The sequence below is a fragment of the Thamnophis sirtalis genome, unplaced genomic scaffold (assembly GCF_051295495.1).
Source record: "Thamnophis sirtalis isolate CommonGarterSnake01/CBP01778 unplaced genomic scaffold, rThaSir2_p1.2 scaffold_1, whole genome shotgun sequence".
NCBI classification, from domain to species: Eukaryota; Metazoa; Chordata; class Lepidosauria; order Squamata; family Natricidae; genus Thamnophis; species Thamnophis sirtalis.
Window position 1 is genome coordinate 42308295 of NW_028261381.1, and position 20629 is coordinate 42328923.

Here is a 20629-nt window from a genome sequence, read left to right on the forward strand (position 1 = left end):
CTCTCTTTGCTTATTCTACTCCTCTAACCTACGCTTTTTAAAAAAAAGTTCCTATTGGACACCAGATTACTGTAGTGTACTTTATATGGACTTGTCTTTGAAGATAGTTCAGAAGGTTATTGCCGCATAGGCTAAGGTTTAAAGGTGCTTTATGGGCTTCAATGAGCTTCTGGATTCAATATAAAATGCTATTTTTTAAACCTATATTTATCTATATATTTAATCTATAAAGGTGGACCAGGTTTTTCCAGGAAACCTCCTTCAGGTACAAGTAGCCAATTCTATTCGCTCATCCCAAGAAGGTTTACTCAAAGTCTCCCATTTGTAAAGGTGGCAAGATGGGCTAGTCTAGAATAATGTTTCTCTATGGAAAAAGGGACATGGTAGCCAGGGGTGGATTCCAGCAGTCACTACTGCCAATTCGCTTGTGGGCACTTTGTGTGTGCTATTGCTGTGCGCGCATGCGCAGTGCAATAAAAATTGCTCTGTGCATGTGTAGAAGCAAAAAACAAGATGGCAGTTCCTATGGCACCGCTGGGAGAATTGGTTTGGGGGCGTGGCAGACCTGGGTCGCTGCCGAATCCAGCAACCCAGGCCGCCAAACCACTACAGGTTTGGCCAAACCGGTCAGAACTGGTAGGAAGCCACCACTGGTGGTGGCTCAGTGGCTAAGACTTTGCTTGTCAGAAGGTTGCAAAACGTGATCACATGATCCCAGGACATTGCAACCCTCATAAATAAGAATCAGTTGCCAAGTGTACAAATTTTGATCAGGTGACCATGGGGCAGGGGTTGGCAACCTTAAACACTCAAAGAGCCATAAAGCCCCCTGTACAATTCTGGAGCCCACCGGAGGTCCATTTCCACCACCATAGAATCTCCTCCTAGTGCGGTCTCCTTTTTCCTCTACCTGTCCTAACTGAAAGCCCTATCAATTGCGGAGCTGACCGTAAAATCCAACCTCTTTCTATAGAGTCTCCTCCTGACATTCCCTTTTCCCCGCTCTCAACCAGAAGCTCCTCTCAAAATTCTGGCACCGACCGGCAATGGAGCCACAGCAGTGGGATGAAAGAGCCACATGCGGCTCCAGGACTGTGGGTTGCTGACCTTGCCATAGGGATATTGCAACTATGTAAGTGTGAAATATGGTCATAAGTCTCTTTTCCAGTGCCATGGTAACCTCAAACGTTCACTAAACAAGTAGTTGTAAGTTGAGGACTACCTATAGTCGAAAGTAGAGTTTTCTCACTCAGAAAGGCTATTAACACTGTATTTGAGACAGCATTAGGGACATTGTCAAGATTCAGCAACAGAGTGATGATTATTTGTTATGTATTTCTGATTTCAGTGGTGCTTTATTATTTTTTCCTGCTCTGTAATAATTATTTTGGTGTGTATTATATACGTGTGCATTGTGTGAGGGGTCTCACTTTTAACTGCCGTAGCTGTTTTTCAGCCCTCTTCCATTATCAGTTCCTAGGCTCTATGACCAAAATGAAACTCTCTGTATTTTAAGGCCAGATAGCATTCTGCAAGTAATCCATACCGACAGTGAAGATACTGTAACATGCCCCAGAACTTCTTTTTATTTCATTGTCAGACAGTTGATACACAGACAATGGGAAAATGAAGAGTGAGAAGAAAGCTAATGTCTATCAATATATCAAAAATTCTGGGCTGCCTACCAAAGACTATTTGAAAACCTACAAGAGGGAAACTCTTTCCCTAAATGGAAATATGAATTATGAAATATGAAGTATGTAGCCAAACTTAACATTGTGTTATGGATAGCCTTGTAAAACAGAGAGAGAGAGAGGGAGGGAGGGAGGGAGGGAGGGAGGGAGGGTTAGTTCATAGTAGAAAAGGAAATGTGATCTTACGGGCACCCACTATATCTGTGGACATCACCCTTGGTATCTACCAGGCTCTGCCATGCAGAGGCCTTTGCAGAAAATAGCATGTGGCAAGCATATGCCAGCTTTTAACTTCACTTTATTTCTAAGGAGGCCTTATAGGCATCCTGTCAAGTTAAACGGGGCATTTTCCTTTCCTACCTACCTGCTTATAAAAAGTTTGAGTGGAGCTGGGAAGGTGGCAACAATAACCAGCTAATTTGTTTTAGCTGGTTAGTCAATAAGTGAGGGTTTTAAGATTGTAGAGAGTACACAATGTCAGAAAGCATAGCAGCTGTTTTGAGGCTTTTCAAACGTCCAAGAACGCCAATAGTCTCAAGAAAGCAGCCTTGTCCTCCTTCAACTCATGGAGAAAAATCAATATTTGTGTCCTGGCTTGAAGTTTCAGAAAGTTAATCCCTAATTATTATTTTTTTCAAACAACAGTGGCAAAATTTCCCCTTTTCATTTCCGTAGCATTAATAGCGCATTGTGTTTGCTGTCACTTAAGCAGGGATTTACACCCTCTGGTTTGCCACCATGCTGAGAAACATCAGGCTGTATCTCTTCCTCCCTTTCAGTGGAAATGTGATAAATGGATGTTTCAGAGAAACATTTCAATAGCACGTTATTTCCATAACGAACTCTAGAACACCGAGGGGCAAACGGATCAGTGACGTGGAGCTCAGCAGAAGCTGCAGCATTAAGCATACCTTTGTAACTGTTTATTTGTTCTGCATTTGGTTCTATCACATCGGTATGAATGATCACGCCAGGGTATTCCGACTGTAATCTTGCAAGAATCTCAAGGTCAATTTCCCCTAGGACACAAAGAAGAACAAAGAAACCAAAAACTAATATCATTTTTTTGCTAGACGTGTTTGTGGGTTTACTTGGTTCATGTGCAAATGTCAAATTAGTTTCCAAATGGCATATAGAGAACGGCAAGATGAAAAGCATTGCTTTATTGCAGGGGTGTCAAACTCGATTTCATTGAGGGCCGCATCAGGGTTGTGTTTGACCTGGGGGGGAGGGCTGGGGGGGCGAGCCTGTGGTGGGCTGAGCACTCTGCCAGCTAAAATGGACTCCCGAGCTTCGTTTTCAGCTGCAACAGCTTCTTGCAACCCTCTGCCAGCAAAAACAGAGCTCGGGAGTGCCACACGCAGCCCTCGTGAGCTCTGTTTTCTCTGTCAAATACCTGGTGGGCTGGTCCTTTGTTGTTTCCAGGGCAACCCCATGGACCAGATCTAAGCAACCCATGGGCCGCATCTGGCCCCCGGGCCTTGAGTTTGACACCCCTGCTCTATTATGATGAAATTACATCCCATCATTATTAGGACCTTGTGACAATTTTACTATGATGGCTGAATATTAGAACAATTAGATTGGGCTAGATGTAGCTAGTATTCTTTTGACAACTCGTATGAACATGAGTAAAATAGTACTCTATCACTGGTGTTACACCAGCAAATGGAATTGATAAGCAATCTGCTTCTGAACCTGATGGTGATGAAGAGCCACCATGACTACTACTCATTAGTTTTATACTTAATAGTTTTATACTCATTAATTTGTTTTAACGTACTTTAAAACTGTCCCAATTCTGCTGCCATCACATATGCGGCAAATATATATTTATTATATTTTGTGTATAGAAGTATTACCTTTGTTCTACTTTAACCTCTTGCCATGTGCTTTATCGCCATGTGCTTTTTCCAAACCAGATATAGGATCTTTTTTTCCTATCTTGTCCTCATTTACTTGCCTGTTTTTATTCCTGGACAAATTATTATTCATCATCTTATATGTATTCTTAGCTCTATAATATCTTTTCCAAAACATTGTGATCAAATTTGTTTATGATATTCCAATCTATAATTGTTACACCATGGATACTACAAAGGCTTAACAAAATCTATCATTTGTATCACTTTTAGAAGATACTTTACACTATGGTCCTTCGATAGGGATCCATCCATCTGTCCATTATCTCAACTTATGTATACGATCCTTTACAAAGAAATAAAATGGATCTATCATACCCAGAGGCTGAAATAGATAGACAGATAGACCTACTCATAATTGGCAGCTATTCAGTGCTAGCCAATTCTAAACAGAGACTTAAGGTCACAATGCAAAAACAATTCATTATAATAGAAAAAGAAGGAAAAAGAAACAAAATGCTAATGGTATTGCATGTCATAGCATTGTATTTATGTTGGATTTGATCAAAGAGCCTCTTAAACTTACATGCAGAAGATGGAAGGAAATGCCAGATTCAATCATTATTGAACTATCTTAAGGTAGCCTAGTGCTCTTCCAGTGCACCATTCCTAGCCAATATGGTCAAGCTGGTTGGGATAACTAGAGCTGTTATTGACTCATCTGGAGATCTTGTATTTTTATTGATCAAATGGGTAATGTATCCATCCCCATTCACAAGAAACCAATCCATTGCCCTCGGTTATTTTAAAAGCTCCTCTTCACCTCAAACTCCTGATTTGTAATTTAATCATCTACCTTAATTGAGTTCATTTAGTTATTTATATGCAAACAAGGGCTTTGGGGCATTTCGGAGCCAGTTCTCTGGCAGCCTGAAAATCAATTGACAACTATCAGTTAAAGCTCTAGAAATTATTTAAGGACTCTGATGCAATTACCTTTAAAGGGCTACCACTATGTTTGCCATTAAATTACCAATTAAACTTTTCAAGGAAATAGATTGTTCAAAGTAGAGTCACTATTTTACCACACAATAAATGTCTTCAGCGATTAGAAGGAGATGGAGTTGTCCACATTAATAAGATATAAAGCTATAAGCAGAACACACTTTCTTATAGATGGGAAGGACACCACTTCATTATTCAAATGACCATTTAAAGGTAGACCGCCTACATCAGAGGTGGTATTCAGCAGGTTCTGACCAGTTCTGGAGAACCGGTAACGGAAATTTTGGGTAGTTTGGAGAACCGTTAAATACCATCTCTGATGGTCCCACCCCATCTTTTCTCTGCCTCCTGAGTCCCAGCTGATTGGGAGGAAATGGGGATTTTGTAGTATCCTTTCCCCTGGAGTGGGGAGGGAATGGAGATTTTACAGTATCCTTCCCCTGACACACCTACCAATCCACACCCACCAACCCACGCCCACTGAACCAGTAGTAAAAAAAAAATTGAATCCCACCACTATCCTACATTCCTAGTTTTGATAATGTAGCATTTTACTCTCACAAGCTTTTCCATACCAAAGTTAACACTAGTATAATGAACAGCCGGGAAGGTTTCTTCAGTAGCAGAATTGGAATGTTTTTTTAAAAATCATTCACATTAATAAGAGTTGTGTCAAAACTTTGGAGCACATTGAGCAACTAGCATTCTACATGTGACCCTCAATTTTCTTCTTTCTTGCCCAGACTTTGCCACTAAAAAATAAATACTGAACAAAGGACCTAGGAGCTGGGCTAAATCATCAGATGCAGGTCCCGTTACTCTTAGCATGACTTTTGCTGCATACCAGTAGTCTACCACAGACACTAATAGCTGAATGGGGATCAGATAATGGAGCTCATCTGGTCCTATAAAATAGCCAATTCTGGCCAGTTTCTTAATCATTTGAAATCGTATTACTTGCCTCTTACTTTTCAGCTATCAGCCACCAGTGCTATAAATAAGTATCACTGTCTTCATGAGTCGTGCAATCTTTCTGCTTGGTGGTATCCAGTGAATAACATAACAAAATTGAATTGGTATGGCATGGCATGATAACACTTTGAATGTATTACTTTGCAGAAAGAATAGTGGAAACTTGGAACCAACTTCCAAGAGAGGTAGTAGGTCAATCATCAGTAAATGAGTTAAAATACTTGGAATAAACACGTATCTATCACCCAACAAAAACTTAACAAATAAAATTAAAATTAAAAAACCCTCAAAGGGCAGATTTAATCGATCACTAGGACTTTTTCCATTGTTGGTTTTTTTTTGTTTCATGGTATGGTATGGTATGGTATGGTATGGTATGGTATGGTAGTATGGTATTTAAACAGTCCACTTCAGTGATTATCATTGATTAAATGATTCTCAATTATTAGAGTTATTGATTTTAAGACAGCAGGACAAATATTTGGTTCATAGCAAGAGAGGTTTGGAGTTTTTCTTCATTATTGATTTACACGAGTGAAAAATAGAGTGGCCTGTCCTGATCAATATGGCAGCTCTCCAAAAGATTGAGCCCCCTTTTGGTGCTATTTTGAAGAGAGAGGCTAATGGGCAAAAGTCTTGCAGAGTCTTCAGGTATGCATTACATTCCTTAACACACACACACATACCTGTGTCCTGGCTCTACCACTTTCAGAATGAGATCCTTGATCTATTACACAACATGTAGTGTAGCTCTTGAGCCAAGAAAATGTATGCATAGAATTATGTTATCCATAGGTAAAGGTAAAGCTAAAGGCTCCCCTCACAATTATGTGCTAGTCATTCCCAACTCTAGGGGGTGCTGCTCATCTCCGTTTAAAAGCCGAAGAGCCAGTGCTGTCCGAAAATGTCTCCATGGTCATGTGGCCAGCATGACTAAACACCAAAGGCACATGTAACACTATTATCTTGATACCAAGGTGGACCCTATTTTTCTACTTGCATTTTTACATGCTTTCGAACTGTTAGGTTGGCAGAAGCTGGGACAAGTAAAACAGGAGCTCACTCCGTTACTCTGTGCTAGGGATTCAAACTGCCAAACTGCTGACATTTCTGATCGACAAGCTCAGTGTTTTAGCCACTGAGCCACCACATCCCTTATGTTATCCATAGAAACCAGTTAACACCCCTTCTCCATTTTGCCCCATGTCTTCGTCTCAGCCCTACATTTAAGCATCCTTTCTTGCTCTTTTTAACCACAAAACCCATACCATTCCAAAAACAGAAGAAAAAAGCCAGGTCAATAAATAAGGATGCCAGCACCTCTTTTTACTGCTACAGCATGGGCTGAGTTCTTCATTGTGACTAAGGCAAGACATTTTAAGGTTGAATTGCTCCTATTCCGGGGTTGTTGTTGTTTTGGTTTTAAATGTTTCCATAGTAATTTATGACTTAAGTCGTAATGAGTCAATCACTTGAAAATGAAATAAAATAAAAATAAATTCTGGTAGTAAAATAGATAGCAAACTCAAGCATCTCTGAATTTCCAATAAATCCAAAAGTTTGGGAGAAAATGTAATTAAAAACAAAACAAAAACAAAAACCCCTCACCTAATATCAGTACTGCTCAAACCCCTGTCAGAACAAGAATGTTTACACTGTTTGGAAAGCCTGCAAGATGAGGGCTAAATGAACTTCAGGGAGTATTTTGTTTCAAAGTGTTGGGGCTACCACTAAGAAGATCCACTTCCAAACTCTACCCCAGTTAGTTAGTTAGTTAGTTAGTTAGTTAGTTAGTTAGTTAGTTAGTTAGTTAGTTAGTTAGTGGGCTTGGGTCCCTAACGTTCACTCTTGGGATGATAGTCCGGAATAGGAATATTCCAGTTAGAAGAAAGGGGCCTGCATGTAAACAGGAGCTGGGGTATGTAGGTGAACACCAGATGGTTGCTTAGAAACCTATTGGCAGACAATATCATTGGGGCTATATGTTAAAGTGACTCATTATCTTCACCATCTGGATCCTTATCTTTTATACAATTGCACTTTGCTTTCTAGACTTTATTCAAAGGAGCAACCCTGCATAAAGTGTGCTACATTCGTCTAAACCTGAAGTCATAAGGGTATAAATCACTGTTATAAAGTTACCCTAAGTCAAAAAGGATTGTAACAGAGGTGGTATTCAACAGATTCTGACCAGTTCTGGAGAACCAGTAGCGGAAATTTTGAGTAGTTCAGAGAACCAGTAAATACCACCTCTGACTGGCCCCACCCCCATCTATTCTCTGCCTCCCAGGTCCCAGCTGATCTGGAGGAAATGGGGATTTTGCAGTAACCTTCCACTGCCACGCCCATCAAAGTACGCCCACCAAGCTATGCCATGCCCACCAAGCCACAGCCACAGAACTGGTAGTAAAAAAAAATTAATCCTACCACTGGGTTGTAACTATTGTATCGACTGAAGATGAGCAAAAGCTCCCACACACTTGGCCTTCACCAGTGAAAATGTGAGTCCTGGAGAAGCTGCAAGTCCCACAGAATCTGGCTGGGTATCATGAGAATCAAAATGCTAGACTAAGATGAGTCTTGGCCTTATCCAGAAGGCCTTTCTTATATGCTCAAAAAGTCATTTGTCACAAAGAAAATGAAACACAGAATAAGAAATTGAAAAGCCCCATCCCATTCTTTCTTTTGCGCGGAGGGGCTAGCCAACATTCCAGTCTTCTGCAGAATTATATGAAACAAACACAGTATCTGAGAGTATCTGATTCTATATATAGGTTTAATTTTCACATTATTCTCATTATCTGATTCTTTTTTGCCCATTCATCCCCACATTGCAGAACATCCTTTTGCCAGGAGGTATATTTTCAATTATTTCTAAATTCCTCCAAGTACATGAATGCAATATAATACCCTACATATGTAACAGCATTCATAATTCAGATTGCTAAATAATACCTTTGTGTTTTCGACTCACCTGAACCACCACCGACACTTAGAATGTTGATTTCAGTTTTTCCATTACTGATGCTAGGAGGGAAGGACAAATTCATAACATCAAAAGCTGTTCAAAAAGTTCAGGGACTTTTTGAGCACATTTCTAGATGTGCTCTAGGCACACACATACCCCAGTCTTTTATTCCAGCCTGATGTGGCTCATTAAGGGTGCTCGGGATGGGGCTATGTAGATGGACTGCAGACTTGTGGTTAGGAACAAGTTTAAGTCTCAGTGACATTGAACTATCAGAGAGAGATAAGTAAGATAAAGGTAAAGGTTCCCCCACATATGTGTGCTAGTTGTTCCTGACTCTAGGAGGCGGTGCTCATTTCCATTTCAAAGCTGAAGAGCCAGCCCTGTCTGAAGATGTCTCCAAGGTCATGTGACTGGCATGACTAAACGGCAAAAGCACATGGGGCACTGTTACCTTCCCACCAAAGTGGTCCCTATTTTCTATTTATAGTTTTTACATGCTTTCGAACTGCTAGGTTGGCAGAAGTGGGGACAAGTAATGGGACCTCACCCTGTTATGCGGCATTATGCTAGGGATTCAAACCGCTGAACTGCCGACCTTCTGATTGACAAGATCAGCGTCTTAGCCACTGATCCACTGCGTCCCCCCATCCCCAAAGTCTCAGTGACTTTGGTCTATCAGAGAGAGATAAGCATGTACTGCTTAAACCTAAACTGAACTACGTACCAGACAAACAAGAGCAGTAAGTCTTTTCAGCTCCTTTAAATGAACATGTCAACCAGCAAAAAAAGTAAAAAAATAAAATAAAATGCTAATGGGATATATTGATGGAAATTTCAAATAGTGTTAGAGAGATCCACTATTTTTTTTAAAAAAAAAGAAGGAAAAGAAGTGGGTTGGATGAAGTGGAATGAAAGGTTAAATTGCACACAACTAAATACATTAAAAGATCACTCAGATTGACTTATATAGCCAGTCACCTTTCAATTAACTCAGGGCACCTCCCAGTCAAAAATTAAAAGACATATAAAATCATATTTTATTATAAAACTCAACCAATTGAAAACTTAAACACAACAAAAATTTGGAACCAAACCAGTTCTAATCTGGGATTATCTAATCTCGTGATGGCGAACCTATGCCATGCATGCCATCACCAGTTGCTCTTCTGGTTTCATGCATGCTGGCCAGCTGGTCTTTGTGGGTGCTGAAGTGTTGGAAAACAGCCTGAAAAATGCCCAAAAATCAGGCTGTTTTTTTGGGCCATTTGTGGGCTGGTTTTGGCCCCAAAAGCAACCCAAATGTGTCGTGTAAATGGCCTGGAAAATGCCCTGAAAATACCTCCAAAGCACCATGAAAACAGTCTGAAAATGGCCTGAAAACCAGTCCAAAAAACAGCCTGAAATCAGCCTGAAAAATGGCCTGAAAACACCCCAAAAACAGGCATACATGTGCCAGCCAGCTCGTCTTCAGGTTTCCTGTGCTCCAGCACGTGTGAAGATCAGCTGGCTGGCGCGCATGCACATGCAATGCCAGAAACCTGAAGACCAGCTTGTCAGCATGTGCAATTGTGCATGCTCACCGGCCAGCTGGTCTTCAGGTTTCTAGCACTCTGGCGCATGCACATGCATGCACCTGAATGTGTGTTCCTGTTTGGGCACTCGGTGCTGAAAAGGTTTGCCATAACTGATCTAGTCTTTTTCCATCAATCTCATGTATGAAAGCATCTATCAAATATTTCTAAGAACATGACTATCGTATATTTTACCTGGATATTAATTGGGGCAGCTTTTTCTGAATGAAGTCCAGCATGCACTGATGTTCTGTTGACTTCTTGAGGAAGATGTGAAAAGCTTCAAAATAATGACTGTGATTCAAGAACAAGCTTCTCATGGCCATGGTGATCACCAACCTGCTTAAAGATAGATGTCAAAGAAACAGAAAGTACACTTATTTGGCTCACATTTTGGAAAGGCAGGAGACAAGGAAGAGGGATGGAAAAAGTAAGAACAGCTTCAATCCAACCTCTGAGAGCGTTACAAGGCTTAAGGCCTTACTTAAGGCAAGTAAAGCAAGTAAGGAAAGCATTTGATCAAACAGCATGTTGTCATTTTTGCCAGATTTTGCCACAAGATCTTGGCTGCCTGCAGAACAAAGTGCCCAGCATGGCTCTTTTGAAAACAGAATCAGAATCTAAGTAATAATAAGGAATTTCTACCCAGAAATGTTTTGGAACATACAGTAGCTCTGTGTCTCTAAGGGGATATTGTAGGACCAGTTTAAGATTAGCTCAAATTCTGTTTTATCCTGGCAATCCCTTGGGCATTTGAAAAAGCATAATAGGTTCATCTTAGGAGGGGAAAGTTAAATTTACAATAGTGTACATTTTTGAGAAGGGGAAAAAACTCAATTAAAAAGTTTTAGTGGTGCCTGAGGCATTGTTCTGAAGTGATTGCTGCCCATCCTATCAGAATATTATACTGTAGACCACTGGATACAGAGGTGTCAAATTCAAATAGAAACAGGGACCACTAAATCCTGCTTAAAGAGGCTGGTGAGAGAAGAGGGAGGAGCTAAATGCCAGAAAGCTAAGGAGAAAGATCAAAGGGAGCTGGAGAAAGAACAGGAAGAGAAAGCATTAAGAGAAGGAGCAAGGAGCAAGGAGCAAGGACCAAGGAGATGAAGGAGCAGAGGGAGCTAAGAATGACTAGATCAACTAAATCTATAAATCAATAAGGCATGGAGGAAGAAATAAAAGTAATCTCCATCAATATAAACAGACTAAATTCAGCAAAAAGAAGAACATTTAATAAATTAGAGAAATTGAAATTGAACATTATATGTTTACAGGACGTACATATTAGAAAGCAACATAGAAAATTTCTGGAACAGGTAAAACTAGGCAATTTATATACGACATTGGCTGACCAAAACAAAAAGGAAATAGCATTATAGAAAGATGATACAAGAAAACTTAATTTTTGAAGATGGGAAGGGGAGAATACTGATGGTGGAGATAATGATCAATTTGAGAAATATATTATTAGTTGCAATATACACTCCAAAAGGACGCTTCATGTTGTATTTTAATGTAGGAAACCACACAGGTATATTTGCTTATATATCTGGGTTTGGAATAATTAAAATGAAATGAAAGCCAGCTGGGTGGTCTTGACCCAGTCCCTCTCTTTCACCCACCCCACCTTGCAGGGTTGTTGTTGTAGGGAAAATAGGAGGAGTGTTAGGTATGTTGGATGCCTTGAGTTATATATCTAAGGAATGGTAGGAGAAAAATCAAATGATAATAATAATCTATTTTTATATTAATACATCAACACAACAGGAGATAACCAATACATTAGAGGAAACTTATCATTGCATTTATTATTACAAATGGACCGTTTGTTTTCAGCGCTTATGTATATTTATAGGCCCTTGAATTTTTTACAATGTGTTTGTGTCTGGGTGTTTGCCTATTCACACACACAGTTAGATATATAGATTATCTTCTTCCCACTCTCAGCTTCCTCCCAGCCTACCGTTAAATTATCATGCAAATTATATTCTTCACCTTACAGCCAGGCTTTTCACCTCCCTGAAATGTCCCTTCTAATTTATGATACGTATACGTATACGATTTCCCACGTATAAGGGAAAAAAATGTTGTTGCTTTTTTAATGGCTTTTCCCAAACCAAGTTAAAATGTGTGGGCTACAAAATGAAAATAGTTAAAAAAAAGAAAAGAAAGAAAAGCATTACAGTCAATCCTCAACTTAAACCACTCATTCAGCATTGTTTTTTTAAAGTTATGATACCACTGAAAACAATGATGACTGGTCCTCTCACTTATGACCCTCATAGTGTCAGCCTTTGTGATTTTCTCAGCCAACTTTGACTAGCAAAGTCATTGGGGAAGGTGGCAGGAAAAGTCGCAAGTCCCAATCATGCGATGTCTCACTTAATCAATGGTGATTCGCTTAACAACTGCATCAGAAATAGGTTGTAAAATCGAGTGTGGTCACATGTTGCCTAACATAACAACCACAATGCTTAACGATGAATTCTCTGGCGCCCATTGTAGTTATAAGTCAAGAACTACTTGTGTAACAAAAGTCATTTGAATCACCCCCTCACTTTCATTGCCCCCTGTATTTTTTATGTATTTTGCCTTATTTATAATTTCTGAATTATGAATGATTGCAAAACTTTTCAACTTTAGAAAGTTAGTAATGATCATGGACCTTAAGCAGCCTGAAACTCAACAGGTACATAAATTCAACCTCTTTTGGAGGGAGGACATTCAATCTTTTTTTTTTTTTAAGGAAGGAGAGGAATTCATTCCACCTGATTTGGAGAGAGATAGTCCTTCATGCGCTGGAAACTCTGAAGTACGGAGCAGGTCACCTAACAGTGCAAGGCCACCTGCCTGCCGGTCACTTGGGGAAAAGGTACAGGTAGGTCACAATTAGTGCAAGTTTGAGTAATGCAACATTCAATTTAGTGTGGACTGCTCCTTTCCAATTATCCATGACCTCTTTTGCCTGTTCGGAAATCTAGTATCTTGCATCTTGTTAGCCCTATCTTTTCTGCTGCAATTTAACTTAGGAAACAAGTTTGTGCAAGACTTTTCCTGAGTCACAAGCCTGAAGTTTGGGAGATTGGTCATTAAATGTATGCTTATTGAATAAGTTTCCAAAATAATATCATTTCTATTTTATTGTATTTTTATTTTATTTTTCTAATAAAATTAGGAATACATTTTAATCTGGTCTGGGACACACCTGGGAATGTTGTGGGATTCATGTCTGAACACTGGAGTGGGTGCCATAAAAATACTGATGATGCTTAGACTACTTTATCTTTATTTAACTCTAAGCAAGCAGTCATTACTCTTCATCATTCACTAAGCTTGATGATAGACTACAAGCCACCCACCTCCAACAAAATGAAGATCCAATAGGAATGAGATCACTTTCTCATAGCTTGGGAAGGCCCCTTAATCCTCAACCATTATTGGATTCCAAGAATCCGGAGGGCCATCATAGCAAACAATCCATTTCCACCATTATAACTACTCGGCCAACTGTTCATGGGCTCATAGTTACCAATTATTCACACTTCAGCAAAGAGTAGCATCCAGTTGATTTTGAAAAAGGGAAGCAGGGATGTACCTGATGTATGAAACCAATTTAATGGATAATAATATCATATTTTTCGGACTATAAAATGTACCAGAGTATAAGCCGCAACATGATTTTGAAGAGGTAAATTTAAAAAAAAAAGTTTTTGCACTCTGCAGGCCTTCTAAATCCTCTGCACGTCTCGGTTTTTTTGCCCCACCCCCCAAAAAAGGGCATGCATAATTTTGGGAGGCTTGAAGAATGCTCCTGGGGTCTGGGAGGGGGCAAAAACGAGCAAAACCAGCCTGTTTTGTACTCGTTTTTGCCTTTCCCAGCCCCCCAGGAGCACCATGCAAGCCTCCCAAACCATCTGCACGTCCATTTTTGCACAGGGGGTGGGGTTTTGGTAGGCCAAAAATGCTGTATTCAGTGTATAAGATACACCTAGATTTTCACCCTCTTTTTGGGGGGAAAAGGTGCATCTTATACTCCGAAAAATATGGTAGTAGGGAACCTGGCTTAAGAGAACTTTTTAAGTCACTCTTATTATATCATAAACGTCTGATATAATTGCTTCCTATGGAGCTATTATTTAAAGTATTTAAGAGCCAGGTTGGTGTAGTGGTTCAGCTCGTGACCTAGAAACTAGGAGACTGTGAGTTCTAGTCCCCTTTTAGCAATGAAAGCCAGTTGAGCAACCTTGGACCAATCACTCACTCTTTCTCAGCCCTACTCACTTCACAGGGTTGTTGGAGGGGAGGAAGAGGAGGACAAAGAAGTATTATAAAGGTTTGCTGCCTTGTTAAAAAGTAATAAAGGCAGTATAAAATTAATTTTTAAAAAACTCTGAAAAGCTTCACTCTGAAATTCCTTAGTTCTCTATTTCTTTCAACCAGCCCAAGAAAAAAAGAAAACCCCATGCCTTTTTAATCCAGTACATTCTATGATACACATTCTTGGCAGAGGTGGCTTCCTACAAGTTTGGACCAGTTCAACTGAGTAGATAGTAACTTGGCCAGACACTCCTCTGAAACGGTTCTATCAGCGGCACCATTGCCATTTTGTTTTTTACTACTGCGCATGTGTGTATACCATGCATCAAGCACGCCCACACCCGCAGCAAACCAGCAGTAACACAAGCCCGAACCCGCCCCTGATTCTCAGTGATCCTTTCACTTCGATCTCAGTCAGTCAGGACTATTGTTTCTTTTCTCTGCTTTTACTGATAAAATATACCTATCCGTACTGTATTTCTTGAGATCTTGAGTGAGATTATCCCTCATCTTCCATCCCCTTGGGCCTTCTGCTACCAGTCCTTTTCAGTCAGCAGGTTCGTTGCTCATCTAACATTTCTGAGGCCCATGTCAGCATTTTCCTCTGAACCTTCAACTTAATAATTGCCTTGCCAGCAGATTCTGTCTGAGAAGTCACAAATACTGAACTCAATATTCACAACAGCTTGGACAATGGCTAAGGCAGATTCAAAGCAAAAGTGGCAAGATTAATTACATTTCCATTTGCATGCCCGGAATTCCTCATGCAGTTTAAACAATACACACACCAAATGCAACCAAAGAACACAGTATTATTATCTGTCTCAATCTTCTCTGACTAAATGTCCATCATCTATGTGGGGACTACAATATAATCTCCTTGATCCCTAGTCACCATGGCAATAGTGCAGGGGTGGAATTCTACCGGTTCGGGTGAACTGGTAGTTCTGAAGGTCAGCTGGGAGTGAACCAGTTTGCTCCCACGAGCAAGTGGGCCCACCCGCCCTGTGCTTTACCTATCTTTATTTTCTCAGCTGAGTCGCACGGCAGACTGAATTGCCACGCCTCAGCTGTTTTCCTTCCCAAACAGTAATCCAGAAGGTAAATCTTCTTTAAACTGTGCATGCACGCACAACACACGCAAAGCACACACTCAGCAAACTGGTTGTTAAACCGGTAGTATCTCACATCTGCAATGGTGTAACTGGCTGGGAATTTGGAAATCTATACCATTAGTACATCTGAAGGTAGGGTTGCCAGATATCCAAACAGGCAAATGAGGACATAGAAAATTGGAAAAGAGGACAAATGGTGGGACACATTAAAGAGGACAGTTTAACTATTTAACCTTGTCAGCATCCCAGACAAAAATTACAGCAAAAAACTGCAAAAAAATTAAATAAATACTGAAGTCTATACGTACAGTATATGAAACTACTTTTCCTGGCATCAGAAAGACGAGTTTTTCAGTCACAGAAATGTGCTAGAGGCTTAGAATGCAAAGGCCTTCAGAGTATAACTGATTATGGCCTTTGGTACTTTCTAAAATTTGATCATTTTCTTGCAGATGTTTCATTACCCAAGTAACATCATCAGTGCTAGAAGGGAATGGACTTTGTTCTCTGTTTATATACAAGTGGCTTGCTCTGTCTATTGATGGAAGTAGTTTGGTGATTCCTTGATTAGATTGTTGTTTACTGTTTGTTTGTTTGTTTGTTTGTTTGTTTGTTTGAATTGGTAGTTTCTTGATTTTTGTTTCCTTCCTATTGTTTTAAGTCTAGTGGTAGACTATTAGTCTAGTGTCAATCCTGGTGTTAATCTCTGCTTATCTGGGTGCTGATTGCTGGTGAGGAGATGTTTTGTTTCCTTTTTTAGTTTTTTGATTGTCTTTTTTGAAAGGTATGCAAATGTTCTTTATCTGTAGGTGCCTGTTGATGGCTGATTTGTCTGAGTTCCTGCTTCCAGAAATTACCTGGTGTTTTTCTATTTTCGCTTGGTTTAGGATGCTCACAGTTTACCAGTTGAAACTATGCTTAAATCTGTCCATTCCCATGGCAATTATGGAGTTTCCATCATGTCTTCTGACTGCTAGTTGGTGTTTATTCAAAGCCTTTGTTGTCATTATATATCATGTATGCAATGAAATTGTTTGCTAGTTTTTGCACACACACTCCACTGTGACACCAGGAGCTCAAAGCTGCAGCATCTACGCATGCCACCATCTTGGGGGAAAGTGTTCATAGATGATTATGGCTTTGTCAATTTCTGGTAGCAGCCAAGCCAGCCCAAAGGTAGTAATCCATTATTTGTTATTTATTTATTAAATTTATTTGCCTGCCAGATATGAAGACAAAAAAAAATATTTTGCCGGATGTCTGGTAACCCTGTCTGAAAGGCGCAGGTTGTATCTTGTCTTTCTAGCATCCCAATATGAAGCCACCTTGACAGTTAACATTCCTGCAAATTGATTAAAGAATTGTTGGGCAAATTAATGCAGGAAAGAAGTGACTAGGATGGTCCAATTGAAGTCAGTTTAGAATTCATAATGTGAATTCTAGAAGCATATTTAGAGACAGTTGCTCTTGTAACCAAGGTTAGATCTTCCTTAAATATTCCTAATTCATGGTGATGCAATCACTAACATGAAGAAATTAAAGGATTAAACCAGGGATGGGTTTTGGCTGCTGCTACTGCCAGTTCGCTCAGGGATGTGCTGTGTATGTGCACATGCTTGATGCGCGCTATGCACGCGTGCACAGTACTAAAAAATGTTTTCGCACATGCGCAGAAACAAAAAACAAGATGGCAGCACCTACGGCACCACTGAGAGAACTGGTTCAAGGGCATGGCAGGCCGAGTTACTACCTACTCATCTGAACCGGGCCAAACCAGTTGGAATCCACCTCTGGATTAAACCAAATCCAAGAGGAAGAGGATATTTTGTAGAAATTGCAGCTGAGTAAGTTCTACTACTTCACAGGACACTTTCTCAGGGATCAGACAGATAAATGCAAAACAGACCACCAAGCTAGAGGTACTTCAATTTTCCATCTTTATGCAGTTTCCAATGATAGCTACTGTCTAGCTATTGGAGGATCATTGCTCTTGGCTAGGGTTAGGGTTAGGGTTAGGCTCAGGGGTGGGTTCCTCCCGGTTCGCACTGGTTCGTGCAAACCGGTTCATCAGTGAACCTGGAAGTAATTAACTTCCGGGTTCCTAGCTCCTAGCCCCTGTCGCTGGGTATCTGCAGGGTTTTTCTTTTTAAAAAACGCCTCTCCAGATGATCTTGAAAACCTGCAAGGTTGCTTTGGAAGGGGACATATGGGCAGCATTTCCCCCTGCCCCCCTCCCCGGGAGCCTGCAGTTTTAAAGTAAAGACTTTGCACAGTAAAGAAAATCTCACGAGCGAGAGAAGTTCTTAATTTCTTTTACTGTGAAGTTGCGGAAGCTTCCGAGCCTGCAGGCAACCAGAAATGGGGTGGGGGAATGCCTCGCAGGTTTTCAAGATCGTCTGCAGAGAGGCGTTTTAAAAAGAAAATCCTGAAAAGGATTTGGAGAGATGGGCAACTGGTCTTTTTTGGGGGGAGGGGAATCCCCAGAACCAGGAGCGCAGCCCATTCCCCCTCCCAAGAAGACTGTTTTCTTTTTAAAAACACCTCTGCAGAAGCTTCTCTGTGGAAGCTTCCAAGGCTACAGGCAACCAGAAATGGGGTGGGGGAATGCCTCGCAGGTTTTCAAGATCGTCTGCAGAGAGGCGTTTTAAAAAGAAAATCCTGAAAAGGATTTGGAGAGATGGGCAACTGGTCTTTTTTGGGGGGAGGGGAATCCCCAGAACCAGGAGCGCAGCGCATTCCCCCTCCCAAGAAGACTGTTTTCTTTTTAAAAACACCTCTGCAGAAGCTTCTCTGTGGAAGCTTCCAAGGCTACAGGCAACCAGAAATGGGGTGGGGGAATGCCTCGCAGGTTTTCAAGATCGTCTGCAGAGAGGCGTTTTTAAAAAGAAAATCCTGAAAAGGATTTGGAGAGATGGGCAACTGGTCTTTTTTTGGGGAGGGAATCCCCAGAACCAGGAGCGCAGCCCATTCCCCCTCCCAAGAAGACCGTTTTCTTTTTAAAAATGCCTCTGCAGAAGCTTCTCTGTGGAAGCTTCCAACGCTACAGGCAACCAGAAATGGGGTGGGGGAATGCCTCGCAGGTTTTCAAGATCGTCTGCAAAGAGGCATTTTTAAAAAGAAAATCCTGAAAAAGATTTGGAGAGATAGGCAACTGGTCTTTTTTTGGGGGGGATCCCCAGAACCAGGAGCGCAGCCCATTCCCCCTCCCAAGAAGACCGTTTTCTTTTTAAAAATGCCTCTGCAGAAGCTTCTCTGTGGAAGCTTCCAACGCTACAGGCAACCAGAAATGGGGTGGGGGAATGCCTCGCAGGTTTTCAAGATCGTCTGCAGAGGCGTTTTTAAAAAGAAAACGATCTTCTTGGGAAGGGGAATGGGCTACACTCAGAGGATCCTGCGCTTTGGGTGCCCTGAAACAATGCATCCCCGCCGCCTCGTTCTACTCAGCAAGCGGGGACATCCCATCTGTGCCCACTTCTGCTGCCACCACCTCCGCTCCCAAATGCAACTGTCAGCTGCGAGCAGGTGACTGAAGCTGCTGCTTGCAGTCATTTACAGCTGCAGATAGATTGTGCCTGTAGCGGGAAGCTCTTCACCCTGTGAGAGCTCCTCTCCAGCACTCCTAGTTTGGTAACATCATCAGTGCTAGAAGAGAGTGGGGTTGGGGGGCGGGGAGGAGGAGAAAGTTAGGACAAAAAAGAAAAAGATAAGGAGGGAGAGGACTGTGGGGTCCTTTGGTGTTCTCTGAACGTGGTAGTTTTTAATTAGTTTAGGGAATTTTTATTTATTTATTGTTTATAGAATGTTTATTACAAGAAATGTTATTCCTTTTTGCAAATGTTTTATTTGTGATGCAATATGTTGCTTTTAAGTGTTTAGACCAGGTTTATGTGTCTCAAAGTGGCTGCTTTTCTATGGGCAGGCCAGGTTTGTTGCAAGGCAGTGTGTTTCACCCTCCTTGTTTAGGTAATTCTGAGGTGGTTGATGGTTCTGTGAGTGCCTGTCCTTTATAATTTTCCACATTGCCTTGATGGTTTTTATTCCAGTGACTTTGTCTTTCTTGTTCTTAGGCTTAGGAAAAAAAAACTGGTTTCATTGGCAGTCTTTTTTTTGGGGGGGGGGGGGTATTTTTTTGGTGTTTTCCTAGCACTGTCATAGTTTGTGGGTGTGGGTGTGGGTGGGTGTGTAATGTCCCGCAGTTATCTATGCATTAATAATGATCTAGTAATATTAATAATATCTAGTAATTAGTAATATCTAGTAATAACATCAACTTGGCCACTCCCACCAGGTCACATGAGTGGCAGGCCACTCCCATCTGGTCACATGGGTGGCAAGCCACTCCCATCCAGTCACATGGGCAGCAAGCCACTCCCACAAAGGAGGCCACGCCCACAGAGTAGGTTCGAACAATTTTTGAAACCCACCCCTGGTTAGGCTTTTACAATGGAAAAGTTCCTGGAGAAATGAAATGGATGAAATAGCACGTGAGAACATTTCACACACACACACACACACACACACACACACACACACACACACACACACACATCACAATTATATGATACCCTAAGGCAATGTTTCTCAACCTTGGCAACTTTAAGATATATAGACTTCAATTTCCAAAATTGGCAATTGGGAGTTGAAATCTGCATATTTTAAAGTTGCCAAGATTCAGAAACACTGCACTAAGGAGTTCAAATATATGAGAAGCAAACTTCATAGCCTACACAATACATGGTGAATAAATAGCCCTTCTAAACAATGATACTGCCCATGTTTACACATTCTTTTACTAAGTAGTCTCTGGGAAGACTCAAGTGAATGACATTTGAAATGGTTTTGATTATTTTAATATATGATTCAGAGTTTGAATATTTCTTGATTTGAGGCAAAAGAAATGAACAAAGCTTCTTTTTTTTTTTACATCTTTGCACATTTAATCTAGTCTGCCACAGTTTACATTTAAAAATCGGGCTGCATGTATTATTAATAGCAACAATAATTTTACTTGCAGACTTCTTGTCTTTGCTTCCTAACTTTAGCCACATGGAGCACATGTCTGATGTGTTATATAAATGCAAGGTAATATAGCACTAACAGACTTATATACTGCTTCACA

The 20629-nt window shown here is 40.8% G+C and overlaps 1 protein-coding gene across 3 annotated transcripts in view; it reads right to left on the reverse strand.

Moving 5' to 3' along the window:
- HNMT (histamine N-methyltransferase) overlaps positions 1-20629 on the reverse strand; it is a 31909-nt gene that overhangs the window by 10185 nt on the left and 1095 nt on the right. For 2 of the 3 annotated variants that reach the window (XM_014076399.2, XM_014076401.2), the window contains 3 exons: positions 10271-10414; positions 8508-8560; positions 2606-2713 (listed from right to left, as the gene is read on the reverse strand). In XM_014076399.2, the coding sequence (XP_013931874.2) occupies positions 2606-2713; positions 8508-8560; positions 10271-10401 (292 nt within the window). In that variant the 5' untranslated portion in view covers positions 10402-10414. Of the gene's footprint in view, positions 1-2605; positions 2714-8507; positions 8561-10270; positions 10418-20629 lie in introns of all 3 variants that reach the window. The other variant, XM_014076400.2, reaches the window with a different exon arrangement.